The sequence below is a fragment of the Halyomorpha halys genome, unplaced genomic scaffold, assembly GCF_000696795.3.
Source record: "Halyomorpha halys isolate HHAL.00 unplaced genomic scaffold, Hhal_1.1 Scaffold965.1, whole genome shotgun sequence".
Lineage (NCBI taxonomy): Eukaryota > Metazoa > Arthropoda > Insecta > Hemiptera > Pentatomidae > Halyomorpha > Halyomorpha halys.
Genome location: NW_027114872.1, coordinates 695,455 through 717,392, shown reverse-complemented (window position 1 = coordinate 717,392; position 21,938 = coordinate 695,455). Strand labels below are relative to the sequence as shown.

The 21,938-nt window shown below is 31.0% G+C and overlaps 1 protein-coding gene across 1 annotated transcript; it reads right to left on the bottom strand.

Moving 5' to 3' along the window:
* Nucleotides 1-275: 275 nt before the first annotated feature.
* Nucleotides 276-16,343, bottom strand: LOC106687448 (juvenile hormone epoxide hydrolase 2; the record flags this gene model as incomplete). The annotated part of the gene is given in 6 exon segments (XM_014431336.2): nt 276-501; nt 618-808; nt 2,597-2,900; nt 2,971-3,214; nt 3,311-3,483; nt 16,178-16,343. Coding segments are annotated over 5 exon segments (1,136 nt in total), but the record flags the coding sequence as incomplete, so codon positions are not given.
* Between the last annotated feature and the right edge of the window lie 5,595 nt (nt 16,344-21,938).

Sequence of the window (21,938 nt, the reverse complement as noted above, 5' to 3'; positions counted from 1 at the left end):
TGAAGATTGATCTATATCCAAAATAGATCGATTTTTATACAATGCAGAATCACCTCAAATATATTGATCAAAATCAGTGAGGACACCCCTCTGTACAGTCTTTGTGAAATATTTTCATTCCTATCTTAAAATTATAATTGCATATTCAAAAAGTTAAATAGCTTCTATTATATATATATTAACTTATTTTATACTTATACTTTAACTCGTTTTATTTTATATATAGCTATTAATTAAATATATATATATTAATTATATATATAATATCAGCTTACTGATGAATTAAAATAAGGTATTCTGGACTATTCTCAGCATAAATTCTTAGTGAAGAAGTTACAGTTTTTGTTAGCCACAATACCATTATATTATCTAGAACTTTAAGTTTATCTATATTCCTAAGTCCACCATCTGGAAGGAACTTTGCATGTCTATTTCTAGCAGTGAGAACTTTTTCAAGAATATATGCAGCAAATCCAGTCGGCGAGTCGGTTAAAGCAATACCTGAAATTTATTGTAAACAAAATTTTATATTAATAAAATATATATATATATTCGTAATAATAAAATATATATGTATAAAATATACACATCTTTAATTACATTCTTATAGTACTTACCGATAGTATCTGGTTTTGTAGCTTGTATATGATAATATCCTGATTCTTCTAACAAAAAAGACCATTGTTCAGCAAAATAGTCTCGCATTGGTTCTTCAACAAATATTCTTGGAAAGAAGGCAGATAGAGTTGTGTAGAACATTGACTTCTGTGTGAGGGGAACACATAGTGTTGAATGTAACCCAAGAACTCTGCAAAAATGATATTGTTTCTTATCTTTGTATAATAAAGTCCCAAATATTGTTAATGAAGAACAGTATGTTTAAATAGGGGTGGTCTGTTACAAATTTCAACTATTTCAGATATTTTTTTAACTAGACAGACTTAATATTTGGCTGCTATTTTTTTTGTTGTTTAATTTGAGCTTTTTACTGAAGAGAATTAAAAAATCAGGGAATAAGTATTAGTGTTCAAGTATTCGTTCATACAATATATACAAAAAAGTGAAAACAAAATATGAAAAAACAAGAAAAATAGAAAAAAAAATGTAAATGACAACAATAGATTTAATAGAAAATAAATTAAAACAATCATAATAAAAGAAATACCTTTTTTGATATGTATAAATAAAAATAATGAATTGAAATAAAAAATATAATACATGATTTCCCATATGGGTTACATTCACTGCATACAGTACATCTTATTAGATAATCTGTTGTAAACTATTACAAATTTACCATGAAATTTCATTATATGAATTTAATGTATCAGAAAGATGAAGTCTGCCCGAGCTAATGAGAGGCCGTACTTAGGGAGCGCCGTTGTGATGGTTAACGGGAAACTTAACGTTGAGCGTGGTCAGTTTTGGTCAATGCCCGAAATGATTGATCACTCATGAAGAAATACCATGTCTCTCCGCTCGGAGGCATATCCGTATATGCCTAGCTGTCTTGGTTATACGTTGTGCAGTGAATATAGAAATATCGATCATGCTCTAGGACTTGATGTCATAATTATGGCAATAAGATGCAATAGAAAATTCAATTTTTGAATTTCCTTCGACTCTCTTTTTTATAGGTGATACCTGCCGTGAAAGTGGAATATTACGAATTTGAGATTTCCCTTGAAGGGATTTGGTAGAGATAAGCAACTTCCCCAAGACGTATAGACGTGTTTCTCTCCTATCTGTGATGAGCTAAACCCTAATCAGTCTGTGACAAGTTTTTAAAAGAGCTACCCCATTCACTGTAATATGGCTCCATTATGGAAAGGGAAAGTTCATGCTCTTCTGCAACTATTCAGAGATATTGAAGTGATGAAGGAGCGGCTACCATACATTACTTCTCGTGCCATTATCATATCAGGGTTTTGTTAATGTTTATCAGCCGTGTTCCTCTAACAGCTGGGATATGAACCCTTATGAGACGCTACCTCAGGGAGAAATGTAGAGGATTAGAGGCAGTTACTAAGAGATTCAGAAGCCATGGAGAGAGCATGACAATAAGATTCTATCCTAGGTTCGGGCTTGTGAGTGTTATTTTTTAGTGGGTTGCTGGGTGAAGGAGCTGTTAATGACACCAGCTTATGAGTTGGACAATTTGGTGGCCTCCTAATGTAGAGCCGGAATTAAACTACAAGCATAGGTACACTGTGCGTGCTACCGAGGATGACAATGAGTACCAAGCATTTGCCACAATATGCAATGAGTAAGGGCGTAGCTAAAGGGAAGTCTCTCCAACAGCCTTGCTGAAGATGATCTCCCATACTATAAAACCTTCTTCTGAAGCGAAAGTAATACATAAATAACAACTTGATAGTCCAGAGGTACCTAGTAATGTCCCCATGGTAATGCTGGATAGATCTGAAGACGAAGACAGATTTCCAGAACAATTGTAAATATATTTAAAATAATTTTGTTGATTGAAAATGGCTTCATTTATTACTACATTGTAAATTAATATAAGTGTGACTAATGTAAATTACAAAATAGAAATTAGTAAGAAGATTATATTCAACTCTTATACTAATAAAGTCACCTGTCCGATCGTAAGATCGCTTGTGCCATACCGATAATGCTACCCCAGTCCTCGCCATGGATATAATAGCTCTTAAATCCTAATCTTTCCATGAGTTTGTCCAGGATGAGTGCTGTTTCCGCTGTGTTTAGCCCTTTTTTGGAGGGGCCTTCGGAAAACCCGAAGCCTGGTAGTGATGGAATGACCACCTCGAACGAGAAATCTACATTAGGGCGTGGTGTGGTCAGCAATGGAATCAAATGAAAGAATTCGCTGGGAATGCTAGGCCATCCGTGGATCACCAGAAGTGGAAAAACCTTTTTGTCTGTAAAATGTAAGCTTTTTTAAAATTTTAGTACAATTATTGTTTTTAGTATAATGTAAATACTTATTACCTTTGACTTGAGAAGGATCAGGCTTTACATGTACAAAATGCAGACCCAAACCTCCTATTTCTGTTATGTACTGAGGAAACTTATTCAAATGAGCTTCTCTCTCAGTCCAATTGTATTCAGTTGTCCAGAAGTCCAATAAATCATTCATGTAGTACGTATTGAATCCATATTGGAAGTTGGTGTTTTCCAGTGGAGGTGATGGTGATCTTGTGCTGTTAAGTCTGTTCTTTAACTGGATAATATCCTGGAAATGAAAAAAATAAAAAATAAATATATATATATATATAAAGTAAAAGTGATACTGACTAAGTGCTATGCAATACAATACAATGCTATTTACCGATTGGGGGAATTTTATCCTGAAGGGTCTTATACTCTGATCATCAGGCTTCTCATTACCAGGGCCCCAATACTTGAGATGAAGTTGCGGCAGAGGTGGGAGGATCGTGAAGCTGTAAATGTAATATCCTACCACTGCGAGTATGACTACAATAACAAACCTCCACTTCATCCCTGAAATCATTATACTAAATCTAAGATGGCATACTAAAGGGTTTTCAACAAGCTCTAATTTTTTTTAATTTATCCTCTTATTTATCATGTTTTTGTCATTAAAAGATGAATGATTGGTACTTATTAACAGTCTCTAGTTACAGTTACTTCCAAAAAGATCCGTTAGAATCTTTCAACTAACATCGAAGTAAGCTCGTGGGTTCTCGCTCTGTATGGTAGGTTGATCGAATTGGGCCAATACGTACATTTGTATAAGTATTAGTTGTTTTAAAGTTGAACTAAAGTGTACTGTGTTGTAGGTTGTAGAATTGAAATAAAATTAGTTCAAGTGGATGAACTTTAAAAAAATAATACTCTTATTTACATGGTAAAGATTGCTTGTCCAGGATACTGTGGTATTGGGCTTGGGGATCAGGAGATGATCTGGACTCAGTGATATGCTGGAACGATTAAAGTTTACACCTGTTTCAACAGTTATACTTTTGAAGTTGGGTTCTGTTTAATTGTTTCTATAACTATGTCTACTATGCTGAACACCTTGCTATGCAGGTCTCACCCTTATATTTCCAGATCCTAACGCTCCACAGGATGGAGTCCTCCTGGGATCCACCCAGCTTCTTAAATTGTGTACCCTTAATTGGGTAAATATCTGGCGGTCGAGCGTGATTCTGACCAAATCACCTCCTTGCACAACCGTTTGTCTAGTAAAAGTACTTCTTTACAAAGTACTGAACCCCTGACCCTTAATGGGTGGCGGCGGTTTTTAAATTTAATTTAACGCTCGAGAGAACTATCTCTCCGTCTTTAGGCTGAGAACAGTCTAGCAACTTAGGATTCTGTCCAATGACATTCAAACATCAATAATGGTCCCTGAGATATATTTTTATTGTCCATACCTAACTTATTGTCAAACAATTAAAAATAATTGTATTTTAGCGAATATCATGAAATCTACTACTCTTACGAAGATAAACGTCAGTAAATGCTTAATAGTATTTAATATTAATTGAACTAGCTTTAATTTGAGTGTTAATGGTTTAATGGTTAATTTGTACGTCGAGTGGTTTTTGAGATATAGATATTTTAATATAAATTTACTAACTACTAATCTTTCAGTACATTTTTATGAACGTTACTTTTTAAAACGATATATTTCGAATAATATTGAACGTAAATAGCATTATTAGGGCTTAAAGTTTAGCAAATTGACTCTACTTTAAATGATGTTCTCTTGGATTTTCTAGTGTTGTTGGTAGTTTTAAAGATATAGAGCTCCGAATAAAAAATATATTTTTTTTAACGTTTTGAAACAGCCGCCATTTTTAAACTCTCCTACCTATACTTGGCAGACTCATCAATTTTGACTAGTAATTATATATTTTTTTCATTAAAGTAATAAAAAATTGAGGTGAAAAACTGCCTTTTTTTCTTCCAGGCTCTTGTACTATAAGTATGGAATTAGGGGATAGGGTCAAGTCCATTAAATAATTTTACATGAAAATGTAAAATTTGAGTAATAATCTGAAGGGTATATGAACACATTTGTAGTGTTTGTTTATGGTAGATGCACTACTTCTGTAGTGTAAATAGAAATTTTCAGTCCTGACGGTGCTTAAATTGATTCCAGGTACTTTAAATTTAATATTGGCATTTTTATTGTTTATAGACGCATGAACCAATAAATAATACAGATTTATAGGCTTGTGTAAATAAGGAAAAGCTGTAACATACCAATGGCATTAAGTGATTGTGTCTTGTTTGAAGTAAATTTATTAGATACGGCAGCCGAGGTCTTGAATTATCTTGTCTGTTTATACAAATAAATCTCAACAGTAGGTAGCTAACAACTGTTGGGATTTATTTGTGCTTAGAAAGGTCTGATTGGGTAAAAATAACATTTTTTTAGTTTGTAACCCTTCCTGTTTAGTAAAATGGTAAATATATGCGTATATCATTGTACATTTCTGAATTACATACTAATTTATCTGAGTCTGCCTATAAGCAGATTTTAAAATAAAATCATAGAAAATTTATATTTAACATTATAAAAATTTATACATTTATCAAAATATAATTTTTTCATTTATTTATATATTTTTTTTTTTACCATGGCCAGTACATAAAAATATTTCTTCCGCATTGCCCCTACCACCAAACGTATATCACCATTTAATTCAGAACGACAAAGTACAAAGAGAATATTCCCAATAGAATAATACAATCTTAGTGAAATTTCATACTCTTGAAAACTTAAACAATAATAGTAAAAACCTTGACGTTTTGTCCCATCGTCAGGATTTACATTGCAATTAAAAATTATATTATTTAAATATATTAGCTTTCACTTAGTTCAATTATCTAATACTGATCCCTTGATATATATATATATAAAAAAATTTCTATAACATTGGATTCCAAATATATACATCCATAATATTTCATTAAATAAATAATGAATGATATAATTCAAAAACTAAACATTGTTCAGACTTACTATGTTATAGTACAAGAGCCCAAGACTTACATACACTGAGCTACGTTTAGGATTACCTGGTTCCTGTTTCATAATAAAGTACAAACTAATACTTTTAGTCTTGTCGATTTAACTTAATACAATTACACTGACTTATACAATAGTAGCTTTTACTTAAGTAATTAAGTTAATGTAATTACCACGTTGTTTCTATACTTGTATTTTGAACCAATACTATTAGCTTTCATTATGAAACAGGGCCCTGGTCCTCTTATTTGTTTACTTTTCAAGTTACCTGTGGCCACATATATTATATTTATATTTATGTATATTTCATTAAAGTTTTAATTCAGTCCCATTATTCTATTAGACTTTTATGTTTATATTAAATAAAAATGTAATATTTTTAATTTATTTTAATATCGGGCTGTAGTTTAAAATAAAAACAATTTTTTCCTGTAAAAGGTGGAGTTGTACTCACTTTAATTTGGGCTCCAAATGGGATCAGTAAAATCTGATAATTTTATTAGCATCTATATGAACGAATTATTGAACAATAATTTAGGGAAAATTCAGGAAAAACCTAGGAATACAAATAAACACATTGATTACCGGTTGATCGAATCAGTAAACACAGACGCAATTAGCCAAGTTTTATTTTGCATTTTTTGTGATTAACGCATATATTTGCATATTTGGACTATTGAATTTAAATTTAATTAGTAATATACAGTATGCGACATTGAAGATGACATTCCAGTTAAAAATTGAAGGTTCATATTAATTCTTTAGTAAGATAACAAACGCTACCTTTAATAATTTACTTATGACAATAGATATAGATTTCCTTTTCATTTAACAGAATTCAATTTCCTCTTTATTTCAACAACAAGGACCCGTCATCGCTAATTGAGTCCCATAGACCGGTCGAGGAAAATAAAATGGCTGTCATAATGATGGCGTCTCGATAAATTAATACCTTTGCTGTTTTTATTATTTAAGATCTTCAAGACGCCTCGGATCAAAACAGTCCTTGATATAAATTCATCTTAAAATCTGGCATACTATCAAAATCTCAACAAAAAAATAAATAAATAAATAAAATAAACATCCTGTTGTGAGATTCCATAGTTTGATGTGCTGAACAAGAACTAGAAAAACTTTGAAAATTAACAATACCTTCAAAAGACTGACTTGCCTCATTGAAAATTAAAAAAAAATTCAGACACCCAAAATTCCAACATAGAACATGTCATAGTATACAATAAGTTAGCTAATATACAAGTCTGTATTTAAATCTATAACCATATATCCGGATAATGGGTAATTACAGCCAGAACTAGACAAGTTTGTTAGATGAATTTTTGAAGAAGAGTGGCTAGAAAAGGTAGACGTCAAAAGAGTACGAGAGCTGATGGAGGTGGAAAAGAACGTGCCTTGAACCATAGAAGAAAAAAGATTTGGTTAGTACAAGTTAAAAAATGGCTAAAGATAGCTTTGGAGTGGGAAATTGAAGGAAGAAGAAAAAAAGAAAGACCTAGAGTAAAACTGAAGTATGAGGTAAAAGTAAGTTGGCGGTAAACTATGGCATTAGTGAAGAAGACGGTTTGATCATAGAAGAGTAGTATGATGTAAGAAATTTAGGTCCTAGAAAATTCCTTAAACAACGAGAAAAAAATGTATTATAACAGAAAATATGAAAAAAAAAAAATTATATAAATAAACCCTAGAGTGAAAAATATTGAATATTACACATTTAATTCTTTTAATTCTTCTTTAACCCTAGAGTGAAAAATATTGAATATTACACATTTAATTCTTATTTCACGTCTAGCCGACTGTCGTTTGAACAATTATTAACCGACATTAACACTATCACGAAAAGTGGACTTTTGTATATGTTTATTACCGACTGCTGGGCAATAATTATTTAACTGATAATTGAACTATGCCATACTTTATGCATCATAATCGAGACATAAGAACCGAATATACAAGAATTTTTTTTAATGACCCCCTTCCTAGTCATTTTTGACATACGGGGGGGGGAGGAGGGAAGAGAGTTATCTAGAGCTGATCAACCTATTCTAACCATGGTGAGGGCCAAGTTTTTCATTTCGTGGGACCGCTACCAAATGAAAAAGTCCACTCCCAGGCCGGATTCGAACAGGTGTCGCCCACAGATCTCAGTCTGCTTAGAACTTTTCACCTCAGCCATAATAGGAAACTCCTACTTATCTTTGTGTAACACATTTCATGTCACACTATTTCAAGGAAACGTCATTTAAACATTATTTGTGTGTGTGTATCAAGTTCAGTAATAAATTATCACACTAGAAATTCACTTCTATTTATTTATTTTTACCACCTTGAAGAATTATAAAAACATAAGTAAATAGGAATTCTTGTTATCAATATGCGGGTACTGAATTATTCATCAGGTTTTCCTTTATTCCTATTTAGATAATGAGCTAGATTATCATACAACTAGTAGGTTACACAAAAAGACAGCAGCGTTTTCTATGTTGAGGAATGTGGTTAATATTTTGAAACTGATAAAGTTTATATCTCTGTAAGATATAAAATGTGATGTGGAACAATTGACAAGAAATTCTTTACTGAGACTGAACTGGTTCCAAATTTAAATTGTATAAAATTCAGTCATAAATTGTGTTATTTATTCAAAAACCGTGGGAAGTTATGTTAGAAGTTCACTTTTGCAGTGGTTCATATTATATATTTACTAAAAAATTTCATCTTTCACTAAAATAAAATGGAATTAATTAAAAAAAATAATTCAGCTTTACATGAAAACTGGTCCATCTAATATAATACTAATTTTACAGGAGAAGGATGTAAACATATTTAATAAGCATTTATTCAAATATCGACGTAAAACTTTATTATATTCTTTTTTTTTTTGATACATTATTTGTGTCTCTTTGAACTAAATTTATTAAATAAATGAATTGTTCCAGAACTCTATTCATTTTTCAAGATGTGCCGGTTTTAAGAAAAAACATCATGAATTAACCAAGTCGTATTTATATTATAACTTATTAAAAATTTAAAGCAAAATCGAGAAATAATACAAAAATAAAAGAGCATAAAAATGATGATCTTAAATTAGTGCATGGTATGAGATGGAGTAATTAGAAAAAAATAATTATCTTCTTTAAATTTTTCTCTATATATGAATTGGTCAGAATTTATGAGTAATGAAATTGCTGTTAATATATTGCTCACTGATATAGGTTTATCATAAATTGAGTTTTTTTGCTGGTCAGCTTTATTAAAATGTGCTTACGACAAAAAAATTGCTTCCAACTTTTGCAAAGAAAAATTTCTCTGTGTTCAGAATAAAGAAACTACTAAGCTTATGGTTATTGTTCAAGAATGTTCAAGAAGGATTGGGTACTGTTTGAAACCGGCACATCTATTATCCGGTGGAATATTAGAGAAACAGGAGATAGGCTGCTCTCTGTGGTAAAACTACACTATCTTTAGAACACGTTCAGCAAAATATTTGTTTTTTAGTTGTGTCACTGTTCAATCAACGCAGCTACTTAAAATTTTTAGCTAAATTTCATACAATTCAATCAATCCAATCCAATACCAATACAATCACAGTTACCAAATTTTTGTTATTAGTCCTAACCATATAGAAATATAAAGAGTACCGGTTTCAAAATTTTAACCTCTTTCCTTAATATTCGAGTGATGTGTCAGATATTGCAATTTTCATCAAGATATGGCACAATTTCACTTCGAATCCAGTTCAGTCTCAGTCACTATTTCTGCCATTAGTTCCTATCATACGAAGATATAAAGTTTTCCAGTTTCATCACATTTCACTTAATCCCTGTTGAAATTTTAAACTTTTAGTCGTTTTTAACGCTTTAGAGATGTAGAGTTGAAATTTGCTCCTGTTGGGAAATAAACGCCTATATTTTCCTAATATTTCATCTGTTTTGTTTATACATTTGTCTGCATTCCGTTAACTCTTTGATCTTGTTATTGCCACTTCTCTATGTTACTCCCCCTTTTACTTCCTCACCTAAACTCAATTCAGTTTTGCTTTGGGCTCCTAGTAACGGTAAAACTGAGTATTACTCTCATTTTTGTCATCGTCACATCCACTTATATAAAAAAATAAAATAAAGTAGAGCACTCCTGCTAGGTTAAAAATTCATATTAAAAAAGGAAAAAGTTCCCAGATAAAAATTTCTAAAAGAAGAGGGATATAAATGATAAAACTATGCATGAAAAAAAATCAAAGCTGAGACTCTTTTATTATTTCATTAGACTGCGCTTCAAGTCACGTTTTATGTAAATTTTCAGTATGAAGTTGTAGATTTTTTAAACCACTTTCCTAATATTTTAGTGGTGTGATGTGATAGCAAAAAATAAATAAATTAACATAGAGCAAACCACCATCACACCATTCCAATATTTTTGTTAGGTTTTGATATATCCCAATTGTATCGGTTTTGATGTAATATTTGATGTAGGTGCATTTGTTATCAGACAAAAATCATCAGGAACGAAAATTCAAAATTGGCAAAAAAAGTAACTTAAACATGTTTTTTGCCTCAGTTTTGATTAGTTCACCATATATTACGAAATAACTGAAAAAATATTTTTACTTTTTAAAAATTAATTTATTGATATTTACAACCCTATCAAAAGTAGGTACATTATTAATAATAAGACGTATATATTTAAAGTACATACGACCATACATATTTTAAGGATAAAGATTCATTACCATAAATCATCAGCTGGGTCAGGATAAAAAGGGAATACAGCACTAAGTTACCTGAGGATACGTCACCATCACACCAAGGGTACAAAGATCACTTATCTGCACAATATTTATGTCTAAATACCCCTGTAACTTTTTTTTTTGTTTTTTACTTTTTCTGCGTATAATGTAGTTCATCGCAGTAAAAAGTAAAAGTATAAGTAGTAAGCAAAAATATGACAGTATTGTTGGAAAAAATTAATGATATATGTACATCATGTACATGCATAGATAGCTACTCCAATCGCATCTACATATTACAATATTATAACAACTGCAAGGTAATAAATAAAGTCTTGTTAGATGAAGTCTTCGCACGTTGGATCACCAATTTAAATTAAACTTTTTTGGATGAACTAGATAGAAAAATATTATACTTCGGTCTGAGGTTTCTTGCCAATACGGAGCAAAAAAAAATGTATATACTTTTTTTGACTCACGGCTACAGTCTAACTGAAAACAATTTTCTGCCCAGCCGGATTCGAACTCGGGTCCTTGGTGTTAGAAGCCATCCCGGGGCTACCGTGAGTGAGTGCGTTATATATAAAATTATATATATAATTTTAGACAACTTTTATTTCTTCCTATTGCAGCTTTGCTCCACATGCATTCAGTAGTTATTATATCCAATCGCTTTGTCTTTTCATGAAGAATAAAAACAAAATATTGTTAGACACAAACATTATGCAGATGGTCGCAAAGGGATACGTTTCATTTTATAAGAGTTTGCCCAACATAAATGAATTTAATGGGTCATTCTTAGCAACAACTACAAGTATTGGAAACCATAAAAATTATAAACAGCGAAGACCACAAAAGTCTGTTTTTAAAAATAAAGTTTAGATGTCAATAAGAAATGGTGATAGAATTTAGTTCAGAATATATTATAATAAAAAAAAACTTCTTAATCTGAAGTGTAACTAGGTATGAGTTAAAGTCAATGGTGCATATATTATTGTCCTATTAATATTTATTAATACTTTTTTTATACTTGTAATATATATTTTATATTTAATTTGTGTTAATTTATAAACTGCAGGAGTGAATTGACGGATGAACAAAAGTTCATAAAGAATTTCATCTTAATAGAAGCGTTTTTTGAACGAAAAGGGACATTTTTCTGACTTAATAAATGGTTGTTTCAATTTGAAACATTAATAATTAACAGAGTTATTATAAAATATAAATATTAACATAAGTGATTATTATATGATAATTTTTTATTTTTCATTATAGCAACATACCATAATCTATCTTTCTTTATTTTTGTTTACAACTATGTTACTTTATTTTTCCCTGTATTTATTTTATTTGGACTTCCGGTACACACACATAAAAAAAATAAATGAAAACTATAAATAAATAAAAATTTAGAAAAAATATAGCAGTTGTAGTAGTAATAAATGGAATATGAACAGAATATAAAAGAAGAAAATAAACAATTATCACTGTTTGAGTTTTTTTACCGCACCCGGACCATATTCTATTTATTAATAATACACACGGCCCATCAGCCATCTTTCAGTATTATAAATTAATAGAACATGAGTCAAAATACATTGGAGTTTATTGAACAAGATATAAATATATTTATAAAATACATTACTAACAGGGTTGTAGGCATAATATTTTTAAGCTCTCTGCCTGAGACTACAACAATATTGGCCGAATTCCCCAAAGATATTAAGTATTTTAATTTACACTACTTTTTGGGATTTTATAACTTTATGCTAAAAAAAAGATATGTTGATATTTAACAACAATCTTTTTCATTTTAAAAATACCATTGTATCGATCTAAATTCAACAAAATAAAATTCAAATTTCAGATGTGTTTGTTTCAAGTTTTAGTAACTCTGTCAGGAAAATTTTTTATCAAAATTTTAGTAGTTTAAAGTATGTTTTCAAGTTAGAAAATTTGAGAATTTTCCACATAATTTGATTTTCGATTTAATGGAGAGGGGAAGGGGAGGGGGATTGAAACCCTTGCCGCTTTTCTCAAGGTGACGATTTTGCGCACTTGATGTGTATATGATTTCGCCTTGACATTACTATATGAAAAGCGCTGATATATTATACGTCTTTCAGTTTTGTTTTAATCTGATAGATTTGACATGTATTTTGGTTTATTTTTTTACTTATGGACATTTGTGGCGTTACAGGAAAAAAAATAAAATTAACTTCCCCCTATCTTTTAGTGACTAAAAATTTACATAAAACCCGAAAGTCAAATAAAAAAAAGCATCTACCGTCAACAGTTAGTCCCGATCTAAATCATTGAGTCACCACCCAAAAGCCTTAAAATATAATTAAAAGTTATCTCCTCAATCTTTCTCACTGGACAATTAACGTAAGGATCATAATTCTGAAACTTGAAACCTACCGTTATAACGTTTAATGAGATGCTGAATCCGAAATTTAGAAACTTTCAGTATATCCAAATAACTGTTTTGACGAGTATCCACCGAACATCCAACTCACCAAAGTATTTCCTAACCCTCTTCAGTTCTTCTCCACCGCACATAACTCTGGAATTTCTAATGGAAATTTTAGATATTCTGATAGTAGACTAGACTTTAAGATGAATTCATACAGAGCACTTTTTTTATCCGATGCTTGTAAGCTTGCTAGAGGTGTAATTCGCCAGAAAGCTCTTGTTATTTTTTTTACGGATTTTAACTGTTTGCATGCAAACAGTGCTGAAAATCGAAAAATCTCAAGTATTAAAATTGTTTCAGAATTCTATTTCTCGTTAGAAACCATCATCATGATTAAGTTATTATGGCCAGTTTAGTCTCCTCGGTGGGTCAAAGAAACCCAAATTATGATGACACATTGTTATAGGACATTGCTTTTTACTACAATTTTGTTCTATACTTTGCACCGCTTACGAATACCGCGTCAAAAAACTGTAAACAATAGTTTTCAGTTTTTGGCAATTTACGCATTCATGACGCATGAATTCGTCTTCAAATCCGATATGCTACCTCAATACACAAAAGAAGTACCCCATTCCACTGGAAATTCCTGAGTTAGTTAAACAAGAGTAGAACTAGAGAAAGACTAGTAAATTAACATGTGATAGTAAGGTGTTATGTATTTTGCTATATCACTATTATTTAAACTTAATGAGACAAATAATGATTTTAATTAATGAAAGAAAATTCGCGCACACGTCCTTCAAAATATTCAAATTATCGATATTTTATCATAAAATTACCTGAAAACCTTCTTAATACATAAAAAGGGCTAAAACCAATGTTAATAACTATAGAGGAATTTCACTACTATCAGTTACGTAAAAGATCTTTACTTAAGTCCTGCTGAATAGACTGGAATTAAAAATAGATCACACAAATAGCCTTAAACTGCTCATAAAATACTACACTACCAGAAGGAAAAATCTTTACGTTTCCTTTGTTGACTTTAATAAGGCCTACGATTCTGTGGATAGGGAAACGCTACTGGAAATCCTGAAAGAATATGGAGAAGACCAGAAAACCATAAATCTGCTAAAACTGACTCTGACAGATATAAAATCTAAAGTGAAATTTCAGGTTCTTATAAGCAAACTTTTTCAGATAAAAACAGGTCTAAGACAAGGCAACGGCTTGTCTCCAATACTTGTCAACATAGTCCTGGATAAAATCATGAAGGAATTCTGGAAAAAAAAAAAATCAGGAGCCATAGTAGGGAACAAAAACAATCATGTAAAAGTGAGCTGTTTGGCAATTTCCGGCGATCACGCACTTTTGGAAAAATCAGAGGAAGAGGCTATTAGTGAAATAAATACCCTTCAAATAATAACAGAAAAACCAGCCCTACAAATATAGGAAAAACAGAGTTAATGACTACTAAAGTAAATTTCAAGGACAAAATAGTAAACACTGAATATGGAACAATAAAAGTGACCAGAAAATTTAAGTACTTGGGGGAAATAATTTATCACAACGGTTCTAAGAAAGAGAGCATCCGAGAGAAAACCAGAAAATTTAATTGGAAAAGCTGCTAAAAATAGAGATTAGAATCTTGAAGAAAAATCTATGGGGCCCGGAAAATACAAGAAGGTTACAGGCTAAGACCTAAGGAAGAGATCTACAGAAAAATCAAAGACCTGGAAACCGAGATGAGAATTAGAAGGCTGATGTTGCACATGAAAAGGATGAAGGAGGAAAGATTCAATAAGAAGATTTTTAAAGAAAATTTTAGCTACAAAAACATGGGAGAATACACTATGTACACTAGGTAAATAGGATTTTAAAAAATAAAAAAGTTCTGACTGGCATGAAAAACAAATTATATTAGTGTTTCTTATTAATGTTTTCTTTACCCTAAGCATATAAAATCCTATAGCTTTTTTTATCTAAAAAATGTGCGTTTAGTCTATTCATTTATTGATAGTATATCGTTAGTCGATCCATCCTTTACTATTTTTGAGTAAGTAGTCAGATTTTGGTTCAAATTATCTCTAAAACTGAGGCTATTTTATGAGCAAAGATCTCTGAAAGTGGATATTTTCATTAAGTATGAAGAATTGATTGAATTTCATTGTTCAACAACAATAATTATGAAGCCTGTTCTACTTTTAAATTTTTGGGACATTTTAGATGTGTTGGGGATATGATACAGTGGTCAATAATCTCATAAGTTTCACTGATTCGATAGCATGATTATAAATTCATTTTTCAGTTGGTATAATAACCTCATTACGTTCATCTCTCATCGCTATAATTGCTAAGTCACAAGTATTAAATTTGAGGAGGAAAATCATTAAATTGATATGAAATGAGTAGTTATTTTTGCCTAAAGTGTATATTTATTTAATTCACTAATGTAACATATCTGTTTTAAATTTTAAAAAAGTAATGTACAATATATTTTCTTTATATTTTTTTACAATTTTATTATTCTAGTTGAAAAATTTGTCTCAAAAGATCAGTCCCTCCAACTCCAAACTAGTGAAATGAGTATTGTATTGAAATGAATATTGTATGTACAAAATATTGTTCTATTGCTGAATATTGTACTTTGTTATTATAATTTTTTTTTCTTCATTTTTGTTTATATGCTACAATATTTTCTTATTTTTTTAGTTATGTTAAGTTGTAATATTTTCAAAAACAAGAACAATTGTTTTAAAGAATGTTATAAAATGGTAATATCAAATTTTCCTATTTTAAAATTCGTGAATTTCAGTTCTTAATTATTGATCATTTCAGGAATTTTTTTTTATAAAATTTAAATCAACATTTAAAAAAATTGTAATTAATGATTAGCTTGTAGCGGTAACATGTTTTTTGTTTTTTTTTTTAAATCAGAACCCATTGTACTAATATGAAGATAATTATATAAATGTATTTTTCAAATTTATAAAAAATGAATAAGTTTAGACATATATTAAATTATAATGGTACTCACTTCAGGAGAGTTGAGCTACTTCTGAACTGATAATGGCACTGAAGCGGTCTCCCGCCAACCACACGATTTTTATTCCAGAATTTGAAGGTCTTTCCTTATGTCTATGAATCTTACTTACCGTATATTCTCAATTAACACTAAACATTTCAATAATAGTCCAACGTCACTAGCTCAGTTTCGATTCCATGGCGAGGAATTTCCAAGGTAATAATGGATCAGTCTTTTGAGTTATGCCCTCATTAATTTCAAGTGTCAATATCAGGGACCAATCGTATAAAAGAACACTGTCGAAATATATTAATTTAATTTTAACTTGTATTGTTACAATTAGTACAGAAGTTCGATGCATATGTATAACCATCTCATAGAACATGTATCTGCAAATAATTTTAAACATTAGTTTCTGTAATACTCAACGCGGAAACGCGTAACCGAAGGTTTTAAAACTATTAATAATTAGACAATTAAATAAAGTAAAAAATTAGATATTTTTAATCTTTCTTTCGAGTTTTCACCTACACGTGAAAAAGTCATAAGAAAATTAACTAAGAAATTGCGTTAAAGAAAATGAGATAAAACTATATATAATTATTAGAACTTCCTGATGGCTTTATTTACAAAACAATTATCAATTATGGTTGTTAAAGGGAAAAACTTTCTACAGTTCAATTTCTAGATATCTGAAACTAATAGCTACAATTCTAGAAATATATAAAATATATTAGCCTTAATCAAACTTTAAATGGCTAATTCATATAAAAAATCCATTGCTAGGTTTACATAATTAGCATCTACGAATAATCATAATTTATAAAAACCAACTGTGTAAGAGTCCTTCACTACACCACATTAACATAAAGCCCACCATACGTGATTATCATTATTAAGCCAATATTAATGTACGCAGTATATTTAGGAACACGGTGTCAATAATATTACAACGAAATAACCTTCAGACATTCAATATAGTGACGAAATTCGATATTAACTCAGTCATATATACCGTGTAAGAGAAATAAAAAAGTGATAAACCAAACGAAGAGAATGTTAGTGGTAGGTTACAGGACGGTTATATGTGCTGATTTTACCTGCAACTCTGCCACTAAGAGTGCTCGATCATTTAAGAAGGTTACGGAATATAATGAAATATTATTTTAATATTTTTAAATCAAATTGTTTGATAACACTCGTAGGATATTACAGAGTAACTTGAGAAATCGAATTTAAGATCGATTATGGAGTTCATCTGAAGCATATTTCAAAGCAACAGCGGAACAGATTTAATTTCAGTATTTTAAGGTCAAATTGTTCCAAAAGAATCAGGCGATCTTAAAAATTGGAAACATACAAATTTATTAGTTATATATAAGGTTGGTCATGTGATGACAGTCCACTGTCGAGGCGTCTGCATATGGCAGTATAGAGTCTATGCATTGACATATAGTTATAATAAAATATATACTACCAAGTATCAAACAGATTCTTGTAGTACGATAGTAATGCCTCGAAATCAAATGTCATGATGGTGACAGTGAGTGTGACAGCTGCCACAATCACTGTTACCGTCGCTGTAGAATCTGAGTGCAAAGCCAGTAATTCATATAAATGCGCAACAAAATACAAAAAAAATAAAATAAAATATATAAAAATATGATTGCTAGTAATTGAGCAGTACGTTGACCACATTTTGCCCCGTTCTTGTTAAAGCCATACAGAAGCCGTAGTTCAACCTTTTATTGTCTAGACGTAGGAATGATTCTGCTACCTGTGTGCTTTAATCGGGAGTAGAGCTGTAGTCTTCTAGTATGTCCGGTGGCCTCCCACACGTTCTGTTCACGGACGGTCTGCTCTAGGGAAAGTAATATAGGTCATCGTACACCTGCTCACTCTAGATCAAGTCACAGTGATCGATGTTCTTGAACCCGAATGGCGGTCAGTGTGAAAGATACTGCCCTATCGGCACTTAAGGATCTAATTATAGAGCTATGGGTAACCTGCTGCTGTACCATGAGCACCTTGGTTTGTAGCAACAGGGGTTGGGTTACAGTTAAAAACAAAACAACCAAAACATAAAAAAAATGTTTAATTTACATTTATAAAACATAATTAACTTTAAAGTCTAAAAGGAAGTTATCAGGTATAGGGTCTAGCGTGAAGACAGGTTTCACAGTAAGACTGCTAACAAATGACAAAAATTCTAATAGTTTATAAAGGCATAGAAGACTTCTTCTAGGAAGACTATTTATTAACAGTACTGTTCTTATGCTTCGGCCAAGATTTCTTAGAACTTGATAACAATAATGAGAAATGGTGAGAAAGGTGTAAAAAATGTGTAAGATGTAAACTACGATATAGCTCCTTGATGAATGAAAAATGAGCATTTTAATTCATGAAATTAAGATTTTAGTTTCTCGAGTTATTTTACAAGTCGTGAGGCTTATAATATTGTGATTGTTGCCTAAATAACGTGAGAAAACCATGAAGACCTGTATATTAGTGAGCGACGAAACCCGCCACTCCAGCCCTTTTTTTTCTCACCCTTCTATTAATTTTATTACTTCAAACAAAACTATACATAATACAATAATAGGAACATGTATATATAATAAACATAGATGTCCTTTCTTTGCCTGAAGGGTATTTTAAGGTAGTGTGGGATCCGCTGTGTGCAAGGAAACACTGTGGCGCTTACTCGCCGTCTGCATTGTCACGAGCGGGAAGGGTCCTCTCTACAAGTGGACTCTAGCCCTTTTTTTCCCCCCTACCTCCTAAAACAAATTACAATATATACAAAAGGAAATATATGTACTTATGCCGGCGATTGAAAGCATCTTGTTTTGCCAGTATGGCATTGTAAGATAGATTGCCGGTTGAAGGCGGTGTCGTCAGTGATGACAAGTGTTTGCCTGAAGCTCACTCTAGGATTCTAGCCCTTTTTTTTTTTTTTTTTTTTTTTTTTTTTTTTTTTTTTTTTTTTTTTTAATCCTCTTTATTGATATATAATTACAATTACAAATATATGATAATACAGAGTATATATACAAATTACATACTGACTTTGTTTGCCGTATGGCAGTATAAGTTGAGTTACAGGGTCCGCTGAAGGTGGTAGGATTCTAGCCCTCCGTAATAGTGTTACTTATCTGGAGTACGAAACAGACATTTATAGCGAGTAGTTGGTCGATGTACGATATGTCACAATCTCACAAGAGATCATAACACAAAAAACACAATTCTCGGCCGGACTCACCCCCAGGGAGTGACGGTCCTGTATCACTTTTTGATATGAACGGGAGGAAGGGACTTAAAATAGTTAAATCGAGCAATATTTAAAAATCGCCTGAAACTAGAAAACGGCGTGAATTTATAATTTATTGCATCGTGTTCTTTAAGAACATTTGGGATATAGGTAAAAGTTATGAGGATATAGGATCTATCTGGGACCACTCCCATGTGGTTTTCTACTTGATTTAAACGTGTATGTAGGGAACTTGATGAATTATGTAAAATTTCTTTGATACAAGAACAAGCATCATTATGATGATCCTTGTTCCTTATTGATATAATTAATCCTTGTATGGATGTGATAAATTATGTTTCTCTTGACATATTAAGATATTAAACATTTTGATTCGTTATTAGTGATTAAGATTTATTTGAAACTAGGGATTATTCTTATAATTTCACCCTTAACAATTGATGGTGTGGGTTATAAATTAAACAACTTCTTCAAACATTGGAAGTGGCACAAAAGATATAATGTCTTGTAGGATGATGCTTAATACAGTAAATATTACGCTATTAGTCAACTATGGTGTTAATTATGTTTTTACAACATTTTTAATATTCTAGAAAAAAATTACACCAATTATAAATTTTCTAGCATATGACGAAATTAATCATAAAATTGAATTAAGTAAGTCACACTAGTTGTATTATTTTGATAAAATATTAAACGATGTAATATTATTCATGGAAAAATTAATTAATGTTATACTATTTTTTTAAAAATATATATATTAACTCGTGTTATGATATTTATACAAATATATTAATTAATATTATTAAAAATATATTAATTAATGTTATAATTTTTTTTGAAAATAGTCATACAAATAAATATATACAAGTATTATAATAAGTTTATTGATATTATATATTTTATCGTATTAAATAGATTGTAAGACATTATTATTCTTAAACTACAGCGCACTTGTGATGTAAAGTAATCTTTTTATAACATTGGAAAATTGAAAACAATCATTTATTCTAAATAAAATCTTAATTCCAAATTAATTTTAATTAAATTATCCGAGTGATAATTAATGGATTAACATTAAGGGGAGCGGTGCAGCTCAGTGAGTAAGGCGCTGTGCAACTAACTCCCGGTCCTGGGTCGGAATACGTCTGGGAATGATAATTATTTGTTTCCTTACTGGAGCAGTGAGTTAACCTTGTGGGTTCGGGATACATTCAGCCTCTTTAAAGAGGGATACCCTTAATTGGGAAATGATCTGGTGGTTGAGCGTGATCTTGTACAGATCACCTCATGAAACAGTACTTTGTTGCAAAGTATTGAATCCTTAACCCTTTATAGGTTGTAGAGGTAAATATTTTCGTTTTTTATAATTAACATTGAATTTATTTTCCTAACCATTATCATACATATTGAGATAAGTGCGCTCGCTCGTTGCATCGTTTCCAAAAAAAAAACCTAACCTACTTGTGCCTGCTTGAGAGTCGTCAAGAAACTTTGTAATTTTCTGAATATAGATTTTAAAGAACGGTTTAATTTTTCTTTTTTCCTTTTTGATTTTTGATTATTTTTGTCTATTTGCTACATATACCTTTATGGGCATTTCTTTGCGATTTTTATTTAACCTATTGAAATATCTTTCTGACGATTAATTTGTTATTGTAAAACTTTGACTCTTTCTTTATATTTTGTGAAATAATCATTTACAATTCGGTTATTAAAATCTAGTACAATGGGTTTGTCTATATCTAAATGTCTTGAAATTATTTCGATTGGTTAAAATTTAGAAATAGTAGTGATGCAATGGTGTCCCACGTTTATTATTTAACCCTAATACTATACAGATAAATTTACAAGCTGTTGCTGTCAGAATCCTGGGCGACAGTTTCAAACGTTTACCTCCCATAACAAGTGCCACTAATACCAGATCACTTAGAGTCTCTTTGTTCCCAATTGCCTCTCATTAGGAGATCTCAGTTCTCACAATACCTTCTGGGGACCACAAAGACAAGATATAACAAACTAGTTAATTAAAAACATGTTAGAAACCATCAACTTTCACGATATACGAGATAACGGCGTACAAACTTTTCTTCAGAACTCAATAAATATTAGCACAATAGGTTTATATAGACGGATGGCTCGATATAATGTGCAGTCTACATCGGCTATTGTGTGCTGAATGGTGTCTTCACAAGTGAACTGACGGCAATTCAAGCAGTCCAACTTGTTGAGCCGTCAATAGATTAATCAGTAATAGATTTCTCTTATTATCTAAGTGCCCTCAGACCTCTTTTCCAAATTTTGTCAGACAACCCTCTTCTTCAAGAAATCCATTACACCATCACGCAGAAATTCAGCACACACACGAGATTCTCTGTGTTCTCAGTCATTCTAGATTTCCTGGAAACAAGAAAGTAGACGTAGTCGTAACAGAAACCCTCTCATTGGAAAATTTAACACCTCCATCAGATATGTTTCGACCAATCTTAAATTAATGGGACC